The sequence below is a fragment of the Chiloscyllium punctatum genome, chromosome 23 (assembly GCF_047496795.1).
Source record: "Chiloscyllium punctatum isolate Juve2018m chromosome 23, sChiPun1.3, whole genome shotgun sequence".
Classification (NCBI taxonomy): Eukaryota; Metazoa; Chordata; class Chondrichthyes; order Orectolobiformes; family Hemiscylliidae; genus Chiloscyllium; species Chiloscyllium punctatum.
The window spans coordinates 40,458,895-40,477,053 of NC_092761.1; the positions used below are offsets into that span (position 1 = coordinate 40,458,895).

Here is an 18,159-nt window from a genome sequence, read left to right on the forward strand (position 1 = left end):
TGGTAATGTGGATGAGCAGAGAGGTCTCAGTGTCTGTGTACACAGATCCCTGAAAGTTGTCACCCAGGTTGGTAGGTTTGTTACAACTGCATATGGATTGTTAGCTTTTATTGGGAGAGAGACTGAGTTTTGGAGCCATGAGGTCATACTGCAGCTATACAAAATGCTGGTGTGGCCGCACTTGGAATATTGCATACAGTTCTGGTCACTGCATTATAGGAAAGATGTGGATGCATTAGAAAAGGTGCAGAGGAAATTTACAAGGCCATTGTTTGGTATGGAGGGAAGGTCTTATGAGGAAAGGTTGAGGTGTTTGAGATAGAGAGAAGGTTGAGAGATGGCTTAATAGAGACACATAAGATCAGAGGATTAGCTAGGATGGACAGTGAGAGACTTTTTCCTTGGATGGTGATGAGGGAACATAGCTTTAAATTGAGGGGTGATAGATATAGGACAGATGTCAGAGGTAGTTTCTTTACTCAGAGAGTAGTAGGGGCATGGAATACCCTGCATGCAACAGGAGTAGACTCATCACCTTTAAGGGCATTTAAATGGTCTTTGGATAAACATATGGATCATAATGGAATAGTGTAGGTTAGATGGGCTTCAGATTGCTCAGATCGGTGCAACATCAATGGTTGAAGGGCCTGTACTGTGCTGAAATTCTCTATGTTCTCTGTCGTATGTTTATCCCTGGACAGTATTTACCTGATGGAAAGGCTGCACACCCTCAGCACTAACTCTGACAGTCAACAATCCCTCAATACAATTCTCTTGCGTGGCTGTCTTCCATCTGTACTGACCCACAGACAGTGCTGACTGGCCTTATTACTGACCCACAGACAGTGCTACCTTCCCCTAATATTGACCCTCAGTGTTGCTCTCCCTCATTATTAACCCAATGAGTTTGTTGTACCCTCTCGTACTGAACTATAGTGTTTGCCTGGTTTCAATGCTTGGTGTCAAAGGAACATATATTGATCTCACATTCTCATTGTCTCTCAAAATGCTTCACAGGCAACACGTTAACTAATCTTTATTTGTTTTCAGATGCTCCACAGAATCTCTCAATTACTTCCCTGGATGGGATTAAAGATTCATCCATCAATATAATTGAGGGGAATTCTGCAGTCATAATCTGCTCTGTCAAGAGCTTCCCAATATCTAATCTGACGTGGAGACATCTTAATGTCACAATGAACAAGACACGTTCCAACAATGAGCTGTGGTTGGAGATTCCTCACGTTACACCCAGGGAGACCGGAGACTATCAGTGTGTGGCAGAGAATGAACATGGAGCAGTGGAGAGCTCCATAACCATCACTGTGCAATGTGAGACTCCTGTTATATTTATTCAATGTTACAGTACATTTATGGGGTTCGTTGGCATTGTTTTGTTTCTTCTCTGGATTTCTTCAAACCCCCCTAACCCCCCGCCCATTCCATAGCTCCAATGTTATCCTCTTGTCTGATTTTTCTTCATCCTTTTTCTGCTTTTACCCCCAATTTCTCTTCAATTGTTGCTGGGACAAAGGCAGTTCTTCATTTCTGTGTCCACACTTATCTGTCTGTCTCACTCTAACTGGACTAAACACTACTTTTGCTCTCCATCAGCTGAATCTGTGCTTTCTTGGTTACACACATTTTTCAGAAGCTGTTACCGTCCTCTCATCCACCTTCTTCAGAGTCTAACTCTCACATCTACCAAGTATAGTGACTGCACCCAATGTTATCTCAGCTTCAGGCTGATGTTTTCAGATGTTGAGACTGAAGTCACTGATCATGATGCTTACTGTGGTTTTTCTAAGCCACATTTCAGTCCAGCAGTAACTTTGATCTTTATCATTAACCCAGATACTGGAATTTGTCTAAGCTCCCTACCTCGGCACACCAATCTTGATATCCCCATCACAACTTGGAGCCATTATGTTGGCCGTTGTCTCATTCATGTTCGGTCTAAATATCTCCCCGTGTCTTTTGTCTGGGTCTGTCAGACTCTCGACTTCCTCCTTTGTTCTGTTTCTGTGTGTGGTATTATCTGCACACCAGAGATTCCACAGCGACATCTCTACAAACAAATTAATATCCCAAAGAAACTGCCAGATTTACAGTGTCTATGACAGGTTGTGAATGAACACAGAACATGCACTTCCACACGCTTTCCTCTTTTAAGACACTTTTTAAATTAAACCCTTTTGAACATTAGTAATCGAAGATCTCCCTGTTTGGCTCAGAATCACGTTTTGTCTGAAGGAGGTGAAAAATGAGAAAGAGAATTCCAGAGCTTAGGCCCCCAGGTAGTTGAAGGTTGAGGACATCAGGAAAGAGGATGGAACTGGAGAAGTGTAGAGATCTCCGAGGGTTGTAAGCCATGGGATCACTTGCTGATTTTCCTCTGCTCTTGTTCTAGATACCCCACGGGAGACCGCAGTGTCCATCAGCGGAGCCTCAGGTGGGATCACAGAGGGACACAACGTCACATTAACCTGTTCCAGTGAAAGTGTCCCTCCAATATCTCATTACACCTGGTTCAGGATTGAGGGAAACACCAGCATCCAGTTAAACACAAGCAGCCAGATTCTCTCCTTCACTCCAGTAACACGGAGGAATGATGCAGGTTTCTACTGCACAGTGACAAACCCACTGGGTAACAGCAGCTCTAACATGACCCACCTGAATGTGGAATGTAATCATTTTACTCTGTCACTTCTTAAAACATAGGGACAATCTTTCTGGGACAGCTTATTGACTGTAATTTAGAATAAACAGCATCACCTCCTCGCTGTTGTAATTTATGCTTCACTGAAATAGAGACTCATACTCAGTTAGGTGACCAATAGCTTGGCTGCTCAGGACCATCTTTCAGGAGGAGAGACATGGAGGGGTAGAGAGAAAATTTCAGAGCTTAGAGTTCCAAGCAGCTGAAGAAATGGCCACCAGTGGTGAAAGGATAGAAACGAGGGTATGTTCAACAGGCCAGAATTGGAGGAGACATGGGGGACCAGCATGGAGAGTATTGAGCAAAGCACGGCCCTTACAAAGGTTTCAGTGTTGAGGTGGTAATCACCTTGGCTGGGGGGGCAGGGGGGGTGGAATGGATCTGGAGGGGGTTACAGAAATACAGAGGGATATAGGGCCTGTAGGGGTTACAGAGATAAGGAGGGTACGTAGGGGCTGAAGGAATTTAGAGAGAGGGAGGAGTGTCAGGGGCTGGAGGGAATGGTGTAGGGGCTGGAAGAAATTATGGAGAAAGGAAGCGATGTAGGGCTTGGAGGAGGTCACAGATAGAGGGATTTAAAGGTTGCAGGAAGTTACACAAACAAGGAGGGGATGTAGGGGCTGGAGGAAGTTATAGAGATAAAGGGGGGTGTAGGGGCTGGAGGAGATTACAGAGATAGGGAGGGGGCATAGGGGCTGGGGGAGATTACAGAGATAGGGAGGGGATGTAGGGGCTGGAGGAGATTACAGAGATAGGGAGGGAGTGTAGAGGCTGGGGGAGATTACAGAGATAGAGAGGGGGCGTAGGGGCTGGGGGAGATTACAGAGATAGGGAGGGGGCGTAGAGGCTGGGGGAGATTACAGAGATAGAGAGGGGGCGTAGGGGCTGGGGGAGATTACAGAGATAGGGAGGGGGGGGTGTAGGGGCTGGAGGAAGTGGTGTTCCTAGACTTATTGACGTATGATGCAGTGTAATTACTGCAGGTGAATACACAGGAGCACCAGAGTTTTGGATGTGGGACATGGGGGACCAGCATGGAGAGTATTGAGATACTCAAGTTGGGAGCAAAGCATGGCCCTTACAAAGGTTTCAATGTTGAGGTGGTAACTCTGCTATTATGAATACTTGCTGTCAATCCCTCCTCAGATGGTCCAGTGTTTTCCCGAGAGCTAGAATGTGCTCGGAGGGCAGAGGGGATTACTTGCATCTGTGCGGCCAACTCCAACCCTCCTGGAGACCTCACCTGGCACCTGCCCCATGCCAACCTCAGCGGGAACCAAACTCATGGAGACTTTGTATCGCAGCAGCTCAGAGTGGGGCATCTGGTGATGGGCTCTCTGGCCCTGACAGGGCACCCAGATAAACAGCAAGTGATGGCATCCTGCTTGGTTCGAAACCCACATGGGGCAGCCATGTTCAAGCTGTATCTCTGGGTCCAAGGTGAGCGTATCGCTCGGGATCAATCTCTCATTGGCTGGTTTTACCCTCAACTCTAGAATGCTCTCCCTCACCCTCTCTGCCTCTGTGTCTCTCGACTTCCTTTCAGATGCACTTTCCAACCAACCATTTTGACCAGCACATCCTCATGTGACAAAGGCAACACTGGATACAATTTGAGTCAGGCTATTCGTTGGTGAGAAGCTGAATGTCAGGAAGCATTTTCTTCACATAAATGGGGGAGGTGGGGTGGGGTGGGGGAAGAGAAGGAAATCTTGATTTATCTCCAACACCCTCCTCACACCATTAAACAACTCTCATTGAAAATAAGCAGAGACAACACAACAGAGGGTTGTGTTGAAGCAGGAGATGTGGTGTTAGGTGGGGTAGGTGTCTCAGGTGAATGTCTCCACTCCAATGCTGATGGGGGAATGTGGGTTTATCAGGGCCAGTGATGAGCCTTGGGGCCAGTACGTGAGTGTGTCAGAACTATCAGGGGAAGGGTGTTTCAGCCTGTAAGCAGAGCTGGCTGTCAGGTCTTCAGGCCCTGTAGCAGGGTGGTTGGAATTGGGGGTGGGGGGTGGAATTCAGGCCCTCGGCAGGTTGGGCAGTGTGACTGATCCCAGTGGTTCAGGCCAGTGATGGGAAGGAGGTGAATTGTTTTGAGTTGGGACATGTCTAGTTGGGTGGAGTGGGGCTGTCTGTTTGATGGGGATAAGGGGCAGACTGTCATTGGGTTGTGGTGCCTGGTCAGAGGTGGAGTGATTGCAGATGTCCACAGGATGTAAGTGTTTGGATGATTTGACACTGAGGGCTGTATAGTCAGTTGGAGCTTGGGGGATCCATTTTATTGTCCTCCAAGTTAGGCGAGGGTTTGAATGGTCTGACATTTCCTGGGCAGCTCTGAGCACCTTCTGAAACCTCAGAAGCGTTCCAGACGCAGGGGACTTGCCGATCGGAATCTCCAATTTCCTGGACAGTTCTCATGCAGGCTGCTGCTTGAGGATTCTGCAGAATCCTGACACACAACTCTAGTCTGTGGTGTTCCAAGAATTAACTGCCCATCAGAATATCCAAGCCAATGTACATAGAAATGATACATGGATTATATTCAGAAGGAAGACTTGCACAAATATGTTACTCAGATTGTGATAGAATATGTTTAAAGCCAGTGCTGTACTTTATAAGTATGGCAATTCCTTGAATGTGGGATGTGCGACTGCCGATTTGTGCACAGCAAGATCCCAGAAATAGCAATGTGATCATGAGGTGATAATTAATTATTGAATGAGCTTTGTTTCAACAAAGACAAGGATTACAAGGTGTGTCACTAATGCCCCATCAGCGAAGGAAACTTACTGTTTAATCCTGGTCAGTCTGTACAGTTGACTCCAATCTCACACTCGAATGTTGTTATCTCTCCAAATGACTCTCTCGGTTCGTGTCAAACCAAAATTGGTCAGGAACAACCCCCCTACCCCACCCCAACCTTAACAAGGACCAATAAACAGTGACATTATTCAAGAATAAATATTTTAAAATGGAATGTTCCACTTCTCAAGATACATCAGAGCAACATCCCAAAACTACAGCCCAGTAATTCATGGTTATTTTGACAGGTAAAGACTTCAACAAATGGACAGTGGGATTGATCATGGCTGGAGTCCTGCCAAGTGTTTTCCTGGCTGGCATCTTAATCTTCCTGTGTGTGCGAAAGTAAGTATTCATTCAATTTCACTCTGAATATTTACTTCCACTTTCTTTTCTTCAGAAGGTGACTGTGCCCTTGGGGGTGAGGCACCAGACACTTCGTCTCTCAGTGATCCCCATGTCCCAGTGATCCAGGGTAGGCCATTCATTGTGGTGTGTCCAGATGAATAGCTATGAGTTGGTGTGATCAGGAACAGGCTGCCTGATGGGGCATGAAAGCACCTTCAACAGGACCTTGCAAATACGTAACTGCATCTGTGCTGCACTGACTCTCTGATATATAATAACCACACTGTGGTATTGTGTTATTGCAGCAGAAAGACAGCGACTGAGGAGACAGCTTCAAAGGCCGGTGACATCGCAGTGATCTACAATCGATTCGCTGTGAAACAGCAGGTACAGAAACCGTTTACACACATCCCTAAACCATCAATTTCACGAGATAAACAACATAACAACATGTTGAAACCATCAAACTCAAGAATGCTCTCGACTCACATTAGCTTCTCAAAGCTGCTGAGCAGTAATGGGACTGTACATTAGAGGCAAGGACCAGAATCGACACATTTCAATGGGAAAGGTGTGAGGGTGGTGTGCACCCAACAACGTTCAATAGGCAACATGTGTCCCAGGTTCCCAGACAGATTACCCAGGCATTTCTGACAGTGGACTAAGCAATGTGTGGAGATTGCACATTCTCCCCGTGTCTGCATGGATTTCCTCTGGGTGCTCCGGTTTCCTCCCACAATCCAAAGATGTGCCGGTCAGGTGAATTGGCCATGCTAAATTGCCCACAGTGTTAGGTGCATTAGTCAGGGGTAAATATAGGGCAGGAGAATGTGTCTGGGTGGGTCTCTCTTCAGAGGGGCGGTGTGGACTTGTTGGGCAGAAGGGCCTGTTTCCACACTGTAGAGAATCTAATCTAATCTAATGGCCCAGTGGGCAGCACTCTCAACTTCCCGTTCTCTGGTTCAAAAGATCATCTATTTAATAACCAACTCCACAAATTGACAGTTTGGGGGGATCAGTGTTGAGGAGTGCTGCACAGTCAGATGGTCAGTACTGAGGGAGTTGCCACTTGAGAACATCTTCTGTTTCCATTTCTCTGCAGGGTTCACAGAACATGGTGATTACTGACCCTCAGAATACAGCCAGGGACACAACCAGAGAAGGGGAGACACCAGCTCCCAGGGAGGAGATGCTGGACACTCTGACAGAACTGAGGACCTTCTCTATGCCAACAAAGCTGCTCAGTGGTAATGGGTCAATGGACAAGGGCGAAGACACAGAATACACAGGGATTAGATTTCAGCCAAACTGAGAGAGAAACAGGGAGAGGGGGTTGAGAGGTGCGTGCTGACAACATGGTTGAACAATAATAAAGATAAAATGACATTGCTCAACCTTGTTGTTAATTCTAAGCATTCTTTCCAAATGTTGCATTTTTTCTTGCTGTCATAGATGGTTAGAAGCTGATGAATAATTTTCCAGATTTTGGTTAAAGCGTCTGTGGTAAGGCTTCACAATATGTTATCATTATGTGGGAACTTCAGTTCATTCAGACAGAAACGACCTCGAACAAAAGTGCGGTTGATAGCAGCCTCCAGAACAGTAGAACTGGAATAAAATGACCTAACTTGGTGAAAGATGGCGAAATGTGAATTCCAAATGAAATATGGAATTAAACGCCCAATGATTACCAAATAACAATGGGCTGAATAGTCTACTTCTGCATCTCTCTCTTTTATTGTTTAACATTTGTTACCACCATAAAAAACCCTCTGGCTCAATAATGTCTTTTAGGGAAGGAAATCTATTGGAATATATGCAAGTTCAAATGCACAGCAATGTCAATGATTCATAACCCTCCTCTGCAGTGACCTCGCAGTTGTTTCAAAACATAAAAACATCTCAGAAAAGAAAAAGAAGCAGGCGGACCACCAGGCACCAATCTGGAATCAGGAATGGCAAAACCCTCCTCACCAGCATCAAGGATGGTGTGCCAAAATTTGAACTGATCCAGCACCTCGTTTCCATGATGTGCTGTGGGTTATCAAAGCAGAATTATAATCCAATACAATCTCCCACCTCAAGTGGCCCAGAATATCCCCCATTCTAGTATTAACATCAAGCCAGGGGATTAACCCTGGGTCAATGGAGAGTGTAGGAGGGCATGCCAGGAGTAGCACCAGGCATACTTAAGAATGGGGTGTTTACCTGGTGAAGCAACAAGACACAATGATTTGTGTGTCAAAGAACATAAACAACAACTATTTGACAGAGCTAAGTGATTCCATACGCAACAGATCAGATCTAAGGGTTGCAGTCCTGCCAAGTCAGGTTCTGAATGGTGATGGGCAATTAAACATCTCTCTAGAGGAGGGGGCTCCACAAATATTCCACCTTGAATTATGGAGAAGACCCACACATCAATGCAAAACGTAAGACTGAAAAATGTGCAACATTCAGTCAACAGTGACAACTGGATGACACTTAGTCTCCTGAGGTCCCCAGTATCATAATGGCAGTTCCCTGTCAGTGTGATACACTCCACTTGATATTAAGAAATGGTTGACACCACTGGACAATACAAAGACTATGGGCCTGACAAAATTCTGCAAACTTGCACCCTGTTCCAGTCCAACTACTACACTGGCATCGATAGAATAATTATTTATATCCTTGGAGTTTAATTTAAAAAACAGTGAAAGTTAAGCCAAGGTCCATCCTTATTCAATTCATGGCTCATGAGTTCCCCAAGGTTCAGGAACCACATTCTCCATTGCTGCAGAAAGCAGACATCAAATTCGCTGAATCTCTGGCCAAACCACCGTGCTGCTGAAGACACTGCAGAAACCACCTCAAGGATCGACTTTGCTATTGAAGACACTGCAGAAACCACCTCAAGGATCGACTTTGCTATTGAAGACACTGCAGAAACCACCTCAAGGATCGACTTTGCTATTGAAGACACTGCAGAAACCACCTCAAGGATCGACTTTGCTATTGAAGACACTGCAGAAACCACCTCAAGGATCGACTTTGCTATTGAAGACACTGCAGAAACCATCACAAGGACCCACCTTGCTGCTGAAGACACAGTTGGCTCTGCCTGGCATAATAATGAGTATCTTCTCATGATCAATTGTTTGTAAAGGATTTATTAACCCTCATTTATTTAATGTTCATTTATTTAAAACAGGAAACATCTTATAAATTATGTTGTGAACATTACTGCCAGTCAACTGATATCTATGTCTAGCTTGCAGACTAACTGTACACAATACACAGCAACATCAATACACAGAGAAACCAACAGAGAAAGAGCTGGGTGCAGCAAGAGGGAGAGAGAGAGAGAGAGACAGAAAGAGAGAGTGAGAGAAAAATTGAGAGCGATAATGAGACGGTGAGAAAGAGACAGGAAGAGAGATAGGAAGAGATTAAGAGTGATAGATAGAGAGAGACAAATAGAGAGAAAATGAGACAGGTGGAAGGAAGGAAGAGACTGATACAGATGAGGAGCAGAGCGGAGGAAACAGGTAAACCCATTGATTCATGCTTCCCCTGCTGGATGCAGAAAGCAGTTGAGACTTTTTTGAACATTCATTCGGGGATGTAGGCATCACTGAAAGAGCTTATTACTGACCTGTAACAGACTGTGAGAAGATGGTGGTGAGCTGCCATCCTGGTCCTCAGTGGTCATGTACAGAGAAATGTACAGTGGTGTTAGGGAGAGTTCCAGGACTTTGACCCAGCAACACTGATGGAACAGTGATATATTTCCAAGTCAGGATGGTGAGTGGTTTGAAGGGGAAAGTTCCACATACCTCATAAACAGTCAGGCACAAGTGGCATCCATGAAGGTATCCATGGCCACACTTTGGAACTTGGAACATTCCTTGTTCCATTCCTACTCAAGCAACCACCCACAACTTTCCGATACATTGATAACATAGTCAGTGCTGTTTCCTTTACTTATTCTGAATTGGAAAACTTCATCAAATTTGCTTCCAATTTCCACACTGCTGTCACCTTCACTCACTCGATCACTGTCTCCTCCCTCCCCTTTCAAAACATTTCTTGAAGGTTAGGCTGGCAATCAATATCCAATAAAAAACTACCGACTCCTAGTTGCCTTGACTATACATCCTTGCATGCTGCTTCCTGCAAAGACTCTATTCCATTCTACCAGTTTCTTTACATCTCTCACATCTGTTCCAATGATATACAAAGGAAATTCTGAACTGTCTACCTTCTTCCTCAACCAATGATGCCCATCACTGTGGTTGACAGGACCCTCAGCCACGTCTGACCCATCTCCTGCATTTCTCCTCTCATTCCTTCTCTTCACTCACACAACAGTGTGATGATACTAAGATTGACTAGGTTAACTCCTGACTGACCTGTTGAAGAGGTGCAGAAACTTTCAGTGGATGGAGGAATGCCAGCTGTGTTAACAATTTCTCCAGTGTTAGCCACACCTACTTACACAAGGTGGCTATCGATGTGAGTGAATTGGGTGTCAGTGCTGTACTGTTAGAAGAAGAGAAAGAGAAAGACCAACTGGGTTTTTTCCAGGAAATAGAATAATCATCAACAGAAATATTCCACAATTCAAGAGACCTTAAGCTTGGTGTTAGTGTCACAACATTTCCATTGTGTCAGAGACAATTGTATAAACTAATTATAATCCCTTTAAATCACTGGGGGGAAAAAAATAAGGACAAAACTTCGAGATTGTTTATGTGGAGTTTAATATCATAGCCATTCATTTTGAAAATTGTACATGTGACAGGACAAGAGATGAAGTTTTCCAAGAGAACATAACTGCTGACACATTGTCGTGACTTTGACAAAGGAAGATGGCTGGAAAATACAGACTGAAATGGACTGTAGGAGTAAATGTTTGCATGCTTAGAGCCAACATAATATATATGCATTTTCGTGAACTGAGAAGCATTGTTCATTTTTTTTTTGAAGAGGGAGGGGTGATAATATTTTACAATATGGCTTTAAAATATGTATTTTGTCCTTTTTTAAATGAAGAAAAGTTGAGAGAGATGCACAGAGGAGACTACTCAGAATCACTAGAGTAAACAGATCATGAGGCCTTGGATTTTGTTTCCTAAAGATGGAACAATAGAAGCAGCCTGAATGGGTGTGGTCAAGTTCTGACAGAAGCAGGACTTTTGGTTTTACTTTTTCAGTAGCAGTTTCTGGGGTCTTGAAGCTGCTATGGGAGCTGTCTTTCTCTCTTGGTTACAGCTAAAAGCTGGGGCTTCTCTTCCTGTTGCTAGAATTGTATGTGAAACAATGTATTTCACTGAATTTGCATTTGCCAAGGGTTTGTTTATGGGATGTTACTATATCAGAACAGTTATTGCTTTGTAGTTAAATCATCTATTATTCTGTTAAGTTTTTCAACAGAGTTGTTATTCAAATTTCTTCTTTTATTGTAACTTAACTATTGTGTATGAATATATAGAATATGAATAAAGTGTGTTTTGCTTCAAATCTGGTAGTGTGGCCAATCAAATTGTATCCCAAATGCAACACCTAGCACTTGCCTTTAAAATAGGAAATTATGCCCCAAGATTCTAAAACTCCATTGAGTTTGAATTTATTGATTTGCCAACATTGAACTAATGAGACGATCCAATGTTGGGGATATAAGAAAAAGGCAGGCAGTTTGAAAATCAGGACTGCAGATGCTGGAAATCAGAGTCTGGAAAAGCAAGGCAGGTCAGGCAGCATCTGAGGAGCAAGAAAATTGACATTTTGGACAAAAACCCGAAACGTTGATTTTCCTGCTCCTCGGATGTTGCCTGACCTGCTGTGCTTTTCTAGCACCACTCTAATCTAGCCTCTGATTTCCTCACTTTTGCCTAGTTGATTTTAACCTTACTGTGAATCCTCTTGCAAGGATGCCTACCTTGAAGAAGTTCTCTTTCTCTCTACAAGAATCTCAGTGAGTCTCTCTCTCTCTTACTGCAATCCCCAGGTCATCTCCTCTGCCATTCCTGATGAAGGGCTTTTGCCCAAAACCTCGATTTTCCAGCTCCTCAGATGCTGCCTGACCTGCTGTGCTTTACCAGCAGCACTCTAATCTAGAGTTTGAAAATCGGATAGAGCAGCTGCCATCGAGAGAGGGGGAGACCCAAGAGATTAAGGAACATCATCTGTCAAAGGAAACTTTTCATATGAAGCATATTCGCAGTTAAAAGAAAGAAGCTGACCACAGGAGATCTTTAGCTGGAAGAAGAAAGATACTCAAGATGGCAGCCCCTGTATGGTTTTGAAATTAATGCGATTTTAATATGTGTTTTATTAGAACAACAGATTGTTACAGATTTGGAGGCAGGTAATAAGCAGTTAAGAAAAGAGGTTGAGAGTTGTGAATAGTTGTTATTTAATGTTCACTTTAGAGTTAAAGAATAAATCAATACTGTTTTCTTTAAATAGTTGAATTTGAGAGTTCACCGTCTCTCATATTTTAACAGATTACGAGGCAAGTTGAATTTTTCTCGGTATTCGGTTTAATTAACAGTAGGGTCCACCACCATGTCGTAATGGTTTGGGAGCTAGTACAGGATTTGGATAGGTTTAGACAGATCCAGTCTGAGATTTGAACAGATTTGAAACATCCCAGCAGATTTAAACATTTGATAATTAGTGTCCTAGATCTTTAAATAAAACGTAGGTGAGACAATTTGTTTAATTTCGGTTACTTGTGGTTGGCTAAATTAAAAGTGAGGGAAATGGCTCTTAAGATTGGAGTTAGAAGATAAAGAAAGAGAGAGAGAGGAAAAAGAAAGCTGAGCAAAGAGTGAGAGAGAAGAAAGAGAGACAGAAAGAGAAAAAGATAAGAGATTTTGAATTTCAGAAGTTGCGAATTAGTCAGCAAAGTCAAGTTAATCAGATGGAGGTGATTTAGATGGAGACCGAACATGGTGATTTATACAAATATGTTAAAACGTTGCTAATTTTGATGAGAAAGATGTCAAAGACTTCTTTATTTCATTTGAAAAATCGGCTAGGCAGATGGAGTGGTCAGAAAACTTGTGAGTAATGCTTGTTCAGACTGAGCTGGTAGGCAGAGCTAGTGAAGTGTTTGCAGCACTGTCCAATGAGAGGTCAAGGGATTATGCAGGTGTCAAACAAGCTATTTTGAGTGCAGAAGCATATGGACAATGGCTCAGAAATAAAAAGAAGGACCCAGGTCTGTCTTATGTTGGGTTCACAAGAATTAAAGTTAAAAATCACACAACTCCAGGTTATAGTCCTACAGGTTTATTTGGAGGCACTAGCTTTCAAAGTGCTGCTTCTTCATCAGGTGGTTGTGGAGCAGAATCATAAGACAACATGACTTATAGCAACAGGATTGCAGTGTCATGGAAGGTAATATTAATCAAATTTAGATTAAGTCTTTTATCTTTTGGAATGATCTTGTTGGCTTCAGTTATTTCATATGTAAATCACAGAACTTTTTCAAAGTTACATTCTCAAGATATCTTCAACAATAAGTGCTATCTCAGCTCAGGTAATGCATTGAAGGTGTGACGTTACAGTATGTCTGTGTCCCAGTGTATAGAATCTTACATGGATTTATGCAGTTTTTGAGCAAAATAAAATGTAATTCTGCAAGTACAAATTCACCCCACAAACTAAAATATGTGTGCATGCATGGAGACCGAGTGTGTTTGTGCGCGCGCGCATGTTTGGTACTTGCAGAATTACATTTTACATTGTTCAAAAACTGTATAAATCCATGTAAGTCCCACTTTAGAAATAGAATCACTCCTATCGATCCACATACACAAGCTCGCTCTCATACACACCCCACACACTCACACCCACAGACGCACTCTCTCACAGACTTATACCCCAATACACACACACACACATACAACTACACAGACTCTCTCACAGACACCCCCCCCCCCCCACACACACACACACACACACACACAGACACACACACACACACACAGACACACACACACTTGGTCTCCATGCATGCACATGCATATAGGCTTGTGGGGTGAATTTGTACTTGCAGAATTTAACCTTCAATGCATTATCTGAGCTGAGATGGCAACTATTGTCAAAGTCAACTTGAGAATGCAGCTTTGATAAAGTTCTGGGATTTACATATGAAATAACCTAAACAAACATGATCATTCTAAAAGATGAAAGATTTTTAATCTAAATTTATTTAATATTACATTCCATGACATTGCAATCCTGTTGCTATAAGTCATGTGTCTTCTGATTCTGCTCCACAACCACCTGATGAAGAAGCAGCACTCCGAAAGCTAGTGCCTCCAAATAAACCTGTTGGACTATAGCCTGGTGTTGTGTGATTTTTAACTTTGCCCACCCCAGACCAACACCAGCACCTCTGAAAGAATTAAACATAGTCATTTTGATGGTTGGCCTTAAAGATAGATCAGACCTATGAGGCTCTAAGAGACATTATTCTACTGTAAGAGTTTAAACACTCACTTACAGAGATTATAAGAATTCATTTGGATGAACATAAAGTTCAAAAATGAGAAGAGTGGCAGAGATGGCAGATGAATATGCATTGGTGCATGAGGTGAAATTTAGCTTCCGGCACGAATTCCATCCTGTCAGAGATAGAAATTGGGAAAAGGGGAGATGCTACAGTACAAACCAAAGAGTAGTTTACACAGGTTAGAAATGAAGCCAATGAGGGTGGAAAGGAGATGAAAGGTGTAATGGAGGGGGACACAGAAATTACAGTGCCAATGGTTTAAGAAGGGCACTGGGAATAGGGGATTTCCTTGCCAGAAGGTAGGATATGTAAGGTCACATTGCTGTTTGTTGAAGAAAGGCACTGGGGGAAAAGAAAGGTAAGAGAGGTAGGCAGCTAGTGCAGGAGTCTTCTGTGGCTATCCCCATTTCAAACAGGTATGCTGTTTTGGAAAATGATGGATTCTCAGGGGAAAAGAGCATGAACAGCCAAGTTTCTGGTATTGAGAATGGCTCTAACGCAACGAGGGCTACGTCGAGTTCCAAGAGATCAGTTATGTTAGGGGAATCTCTAGCCTGAGGTACAGACAGATATTTCTGTGGCCAGCAGTGAAAAATCAGAACGGCATGTTGCTTCCCTAGTGCCAGGATCAAGAATGTCTCAGAGAGGGTGCAGAACGTTCTGAAGGGGGAGACAGGCCAGCAAGAGGTTATAGACCACATTGGAACCAATGACGTAGGAAGGGAAAAGGGTGAGATTCTGGAGGGAGATTATAGAAAGTTAGGCAGGAGTTCAAAAAGGAGGTCCTCGAGAGTAGTAATATCTGGATTACTCCTGGTGCTATGAGCTAGTGAGGTCAGGAATAGGAGGAAAGAGCAGATGAATGCTTGCTGAGGACCTTGTGTATGGGAGAAGGATTCACATTTTTGGATCATTGGAACCTCCTTTGGGGTAGACATGACCTGTACAAGAAGGATGGATGGCACCTAAATTGGAAGGGGACTAATATACTAGCAGGAAAATTTTCTGGAGCTGCTCGGGAGGACTTAAGCTTATAAAGTGGTGGGGGTGGGGGGGTGGGGGGCGGGATAGGCAGGATGTGTGTGTGTGGACCCAAGTAGATAGTGAGGAAAGAGATCAATCTGAGACTGGTACAGTTGAGAACAGAAATGAATCAAACAGTTAGGGCAGGCAGGGACAAGATAGGACTGATGAATTAAACTGCATTTATTTCAATGCAAGGGGCCGAACAGGGAAGGCAGATGAACTCAGGGCATGGTTAGGAACATGATACTGAGATATCATTGCAATTACAGAAACATGGCTCAGGGATGGGCAGCTCTGAGGGAGGATATTCCTGGAAATACATCCAGGGAGGTTATTTGGGTTTTTCTGAGAAATAAAGGGATGATCACCTTATTGGGATTGTAATGTAGACCCCCTCATAGTCAGAGGGAAATTGAGAAACAAACTGGTAAGGAGATCTCAGCTATCTGTAAGAATAACAGCGTGGTTAGGGTAGAGGATTTTAACTTCCCAAACATAAACTGGGACTGCCATTGTGTTAAGGGTTTAGAGGAATTTCCTATGTGTGTGCAAGAAAATTTCTGATTCAGTATGTGGATCTACCTTCTAGAGAAGTTGAAAACTTGACCTAATCTTGGGAAATAAGGCAGGGCAGGTGGGGGGAGGTGTCAGTGGGGGAGGACTTTGGGGCCAGTGACAATAATTCTATTAGATTTAAAATAATGATGGAAAAGGATTGATCAGATCTAAAAGTTGAAGTTCTAAATTGAAGAAAGGCTAATTTTGACGGTATTAGGCAAGAACTTTCAAAAGTTGATTGGGGGCAGATGTTCACAGGTAAAGGGACGGCTGGAAAATGGGAAGCCTTCAGAAATGAGATTACGAGAATCCAGAGAAAGTATATTCCTGTTAGGGTGAAAGGAAAGGCTGGTAGGTATAGGGAATGCTGGATGGCTAAAGAAATTGAGGGTTTGGTTAAGAAAAAGAAGGAAACATATGAAAGGTATTGACAGGATAGATCGAGTGAATCCTTAGAAGAGTATAAAGGCAGTAGGAGTATACTTAAGAGGGAAATCAGGAGGGCAAAAAGGGGACATGAGATAGCTTTGGCAAACAGAATTAAGGAGAATCCAAAGGGTTTTTACAAATACATTTAGGACAAAATGTTAACTAGGGAGAGAATAGGGCCCCTCAAAGATCAGAAAGGCAGCCTTTGTATGGAGTTGCAGAAAATGGGGGAGAGTAAAAACAAGTATTTTGCATTGGTATTTACTGTGGAAAAGGAAGATATAGAATGTAGGGAAATAGATGGTGACACCTTGATAACTATCCATATTACAGAGGAGGAAGTGCTGAATGTCTTGAAATGCATAAAGGTGGATAAATCTCACAGGACCTGATCAGGTGTACCCTAGAACTCTGTGGGAAGCTAGAGAAGTGATTGTTGGGCCTCTTGCTGAGATATTTGGATCATCGATAGCCACAGGTGAGGTGCAGGAAGACTGGAGGTTGACTAACGTGGAGTCACTGTTTAAGAAGGGTGGTAAGGGTAATCGCAGGGAACTATATGGCGTCATGGTGGCACAGTGGTTAGCACTGCTGCCTCACAGCGCCAGAGACCCGGGTTCAATTCCCACCTCAGGCAACTGTCTGTGTGGAGTTTGCACATTCTCCCCGTGTCTGCGTGGGTTTCCTCCGGGTGCTCCGGTTTCCTCCCACAGTCCAAAGATGTGCAGGTCAGGTGAATTGGCCATGCTAAATTGCCCATAGTGTTAGGTAAGGGGTAAATGTAGGGGTATGGGTGGGTTGCGCTTTGGCGGGTCGGTGTGGACTTGTTGGGCCGAAGGGCCTGTTTCCACACTGTAAGTAACCTAATCTATAGACCAGTGAGCCCGACGTCGGTGGTGGGCAAGTTGCTGGAGGGAATCCTGAGGGACAGGATGTACATGTATTTGGAAAGGCAAGGACTGATTAGGGATAGTCAACATGGCTTTGTGTGTGGGAAATCAGGTCTCACAAACTTGACTGAGTTTTTTGAGGAAGTAACAAAGAGGATTGATGAGGGCAGAGCAGTAGATGTGATCTCTATTGACTTCAGTAGGGCATTCGACAAGGTTCGCAATGGGAGACTGGTTAGCAAGGTTAGATCTCACAGAATACAGGGAGAACTAGCCATTTGGATACAGAACTGGTTCAAAGGTAGAAGACAGTGGCTGGTGGTGAAAGGGTGGTTTTCAGACTGGAGGCCTGTGACCAGTGGAGTGCCACAAGGATTAGTGCTGGGTCCTTTACTTTTTGTCATTTATATAAATGATTTGGATGCGAGCATAAAAACTATAGCTAGTAAGTTTGCAGATGACACCAAAATTGGAGGTGTAGTGGACAGCGAAGAAGATCACCTGAGATTACAACAGGATCTTGATCAGATGGGCCAATGGGCTGAGAAGTGGCAGATGGAGTTTAATTCAGATAAATGCGAGGTGCTGCATTTTGCGAAAGCAAATCTTAACAGGACTGATACACTTAATGGTAAGGTCCTAGGGAGTGTTGCTGAACAAAGAGACCTTGGAGTTCAGGTTCACAGCTCCTTGAAAGTGGAGTTGCAGGTTGATAGAATAGTGAAGAAGGTGTTTGGTATGCTTTCCTTTATTGGTCAGAGTACTGAGTACAGGAGTTGGGAGGTTATGTTGTGGCTGTACAGGGCATTGGTTAGGCCACTGTTGGAATATTGCATGCAATTCTGATCGCCTTCCTATTGGAAAGATGTTGT

At 43.6% G+C, this 18,159-nt stretch overlaps 1 protein-coding gene across 1 annotated transcript in view; it reads left to right on the plus strand.

The window, feature by feature from the left end:
* The window catches only part of LOC140493949 (myelin-associated glycoprotein-like), a 218,848-nt gene extending 211,661 nt beyond the window's left edge, over positions 1 to 7,187 (plus strand). The window contains 8 exon segments of the mRNA XM_072592900.1: positions 1,051 to 1,332; positions 2,411 to 2,686; positions 3,866 to 4,159; positions 5,776 to 5,872; positions 6,181 to 6,262; positions 6,978 to 7,029; positions 7,032 to 7,107; positions 7,109 to 7,187. Coding sequence (XP_072449001.1) covers positions 1,051 to 1,332; positions 2,411 to 2,686; positions 3,866 to 4,159; positions 5,776 to 5,872; positions 6,181 to 6,262; positions 6,978 to 7,029; positions 7,032 to 7,107; positions 7,109 to 7,187 — 1,238 coding nt within the window.
* Positions 7,188 to 18,159: the final 10,972 nt, after the last annotated feature.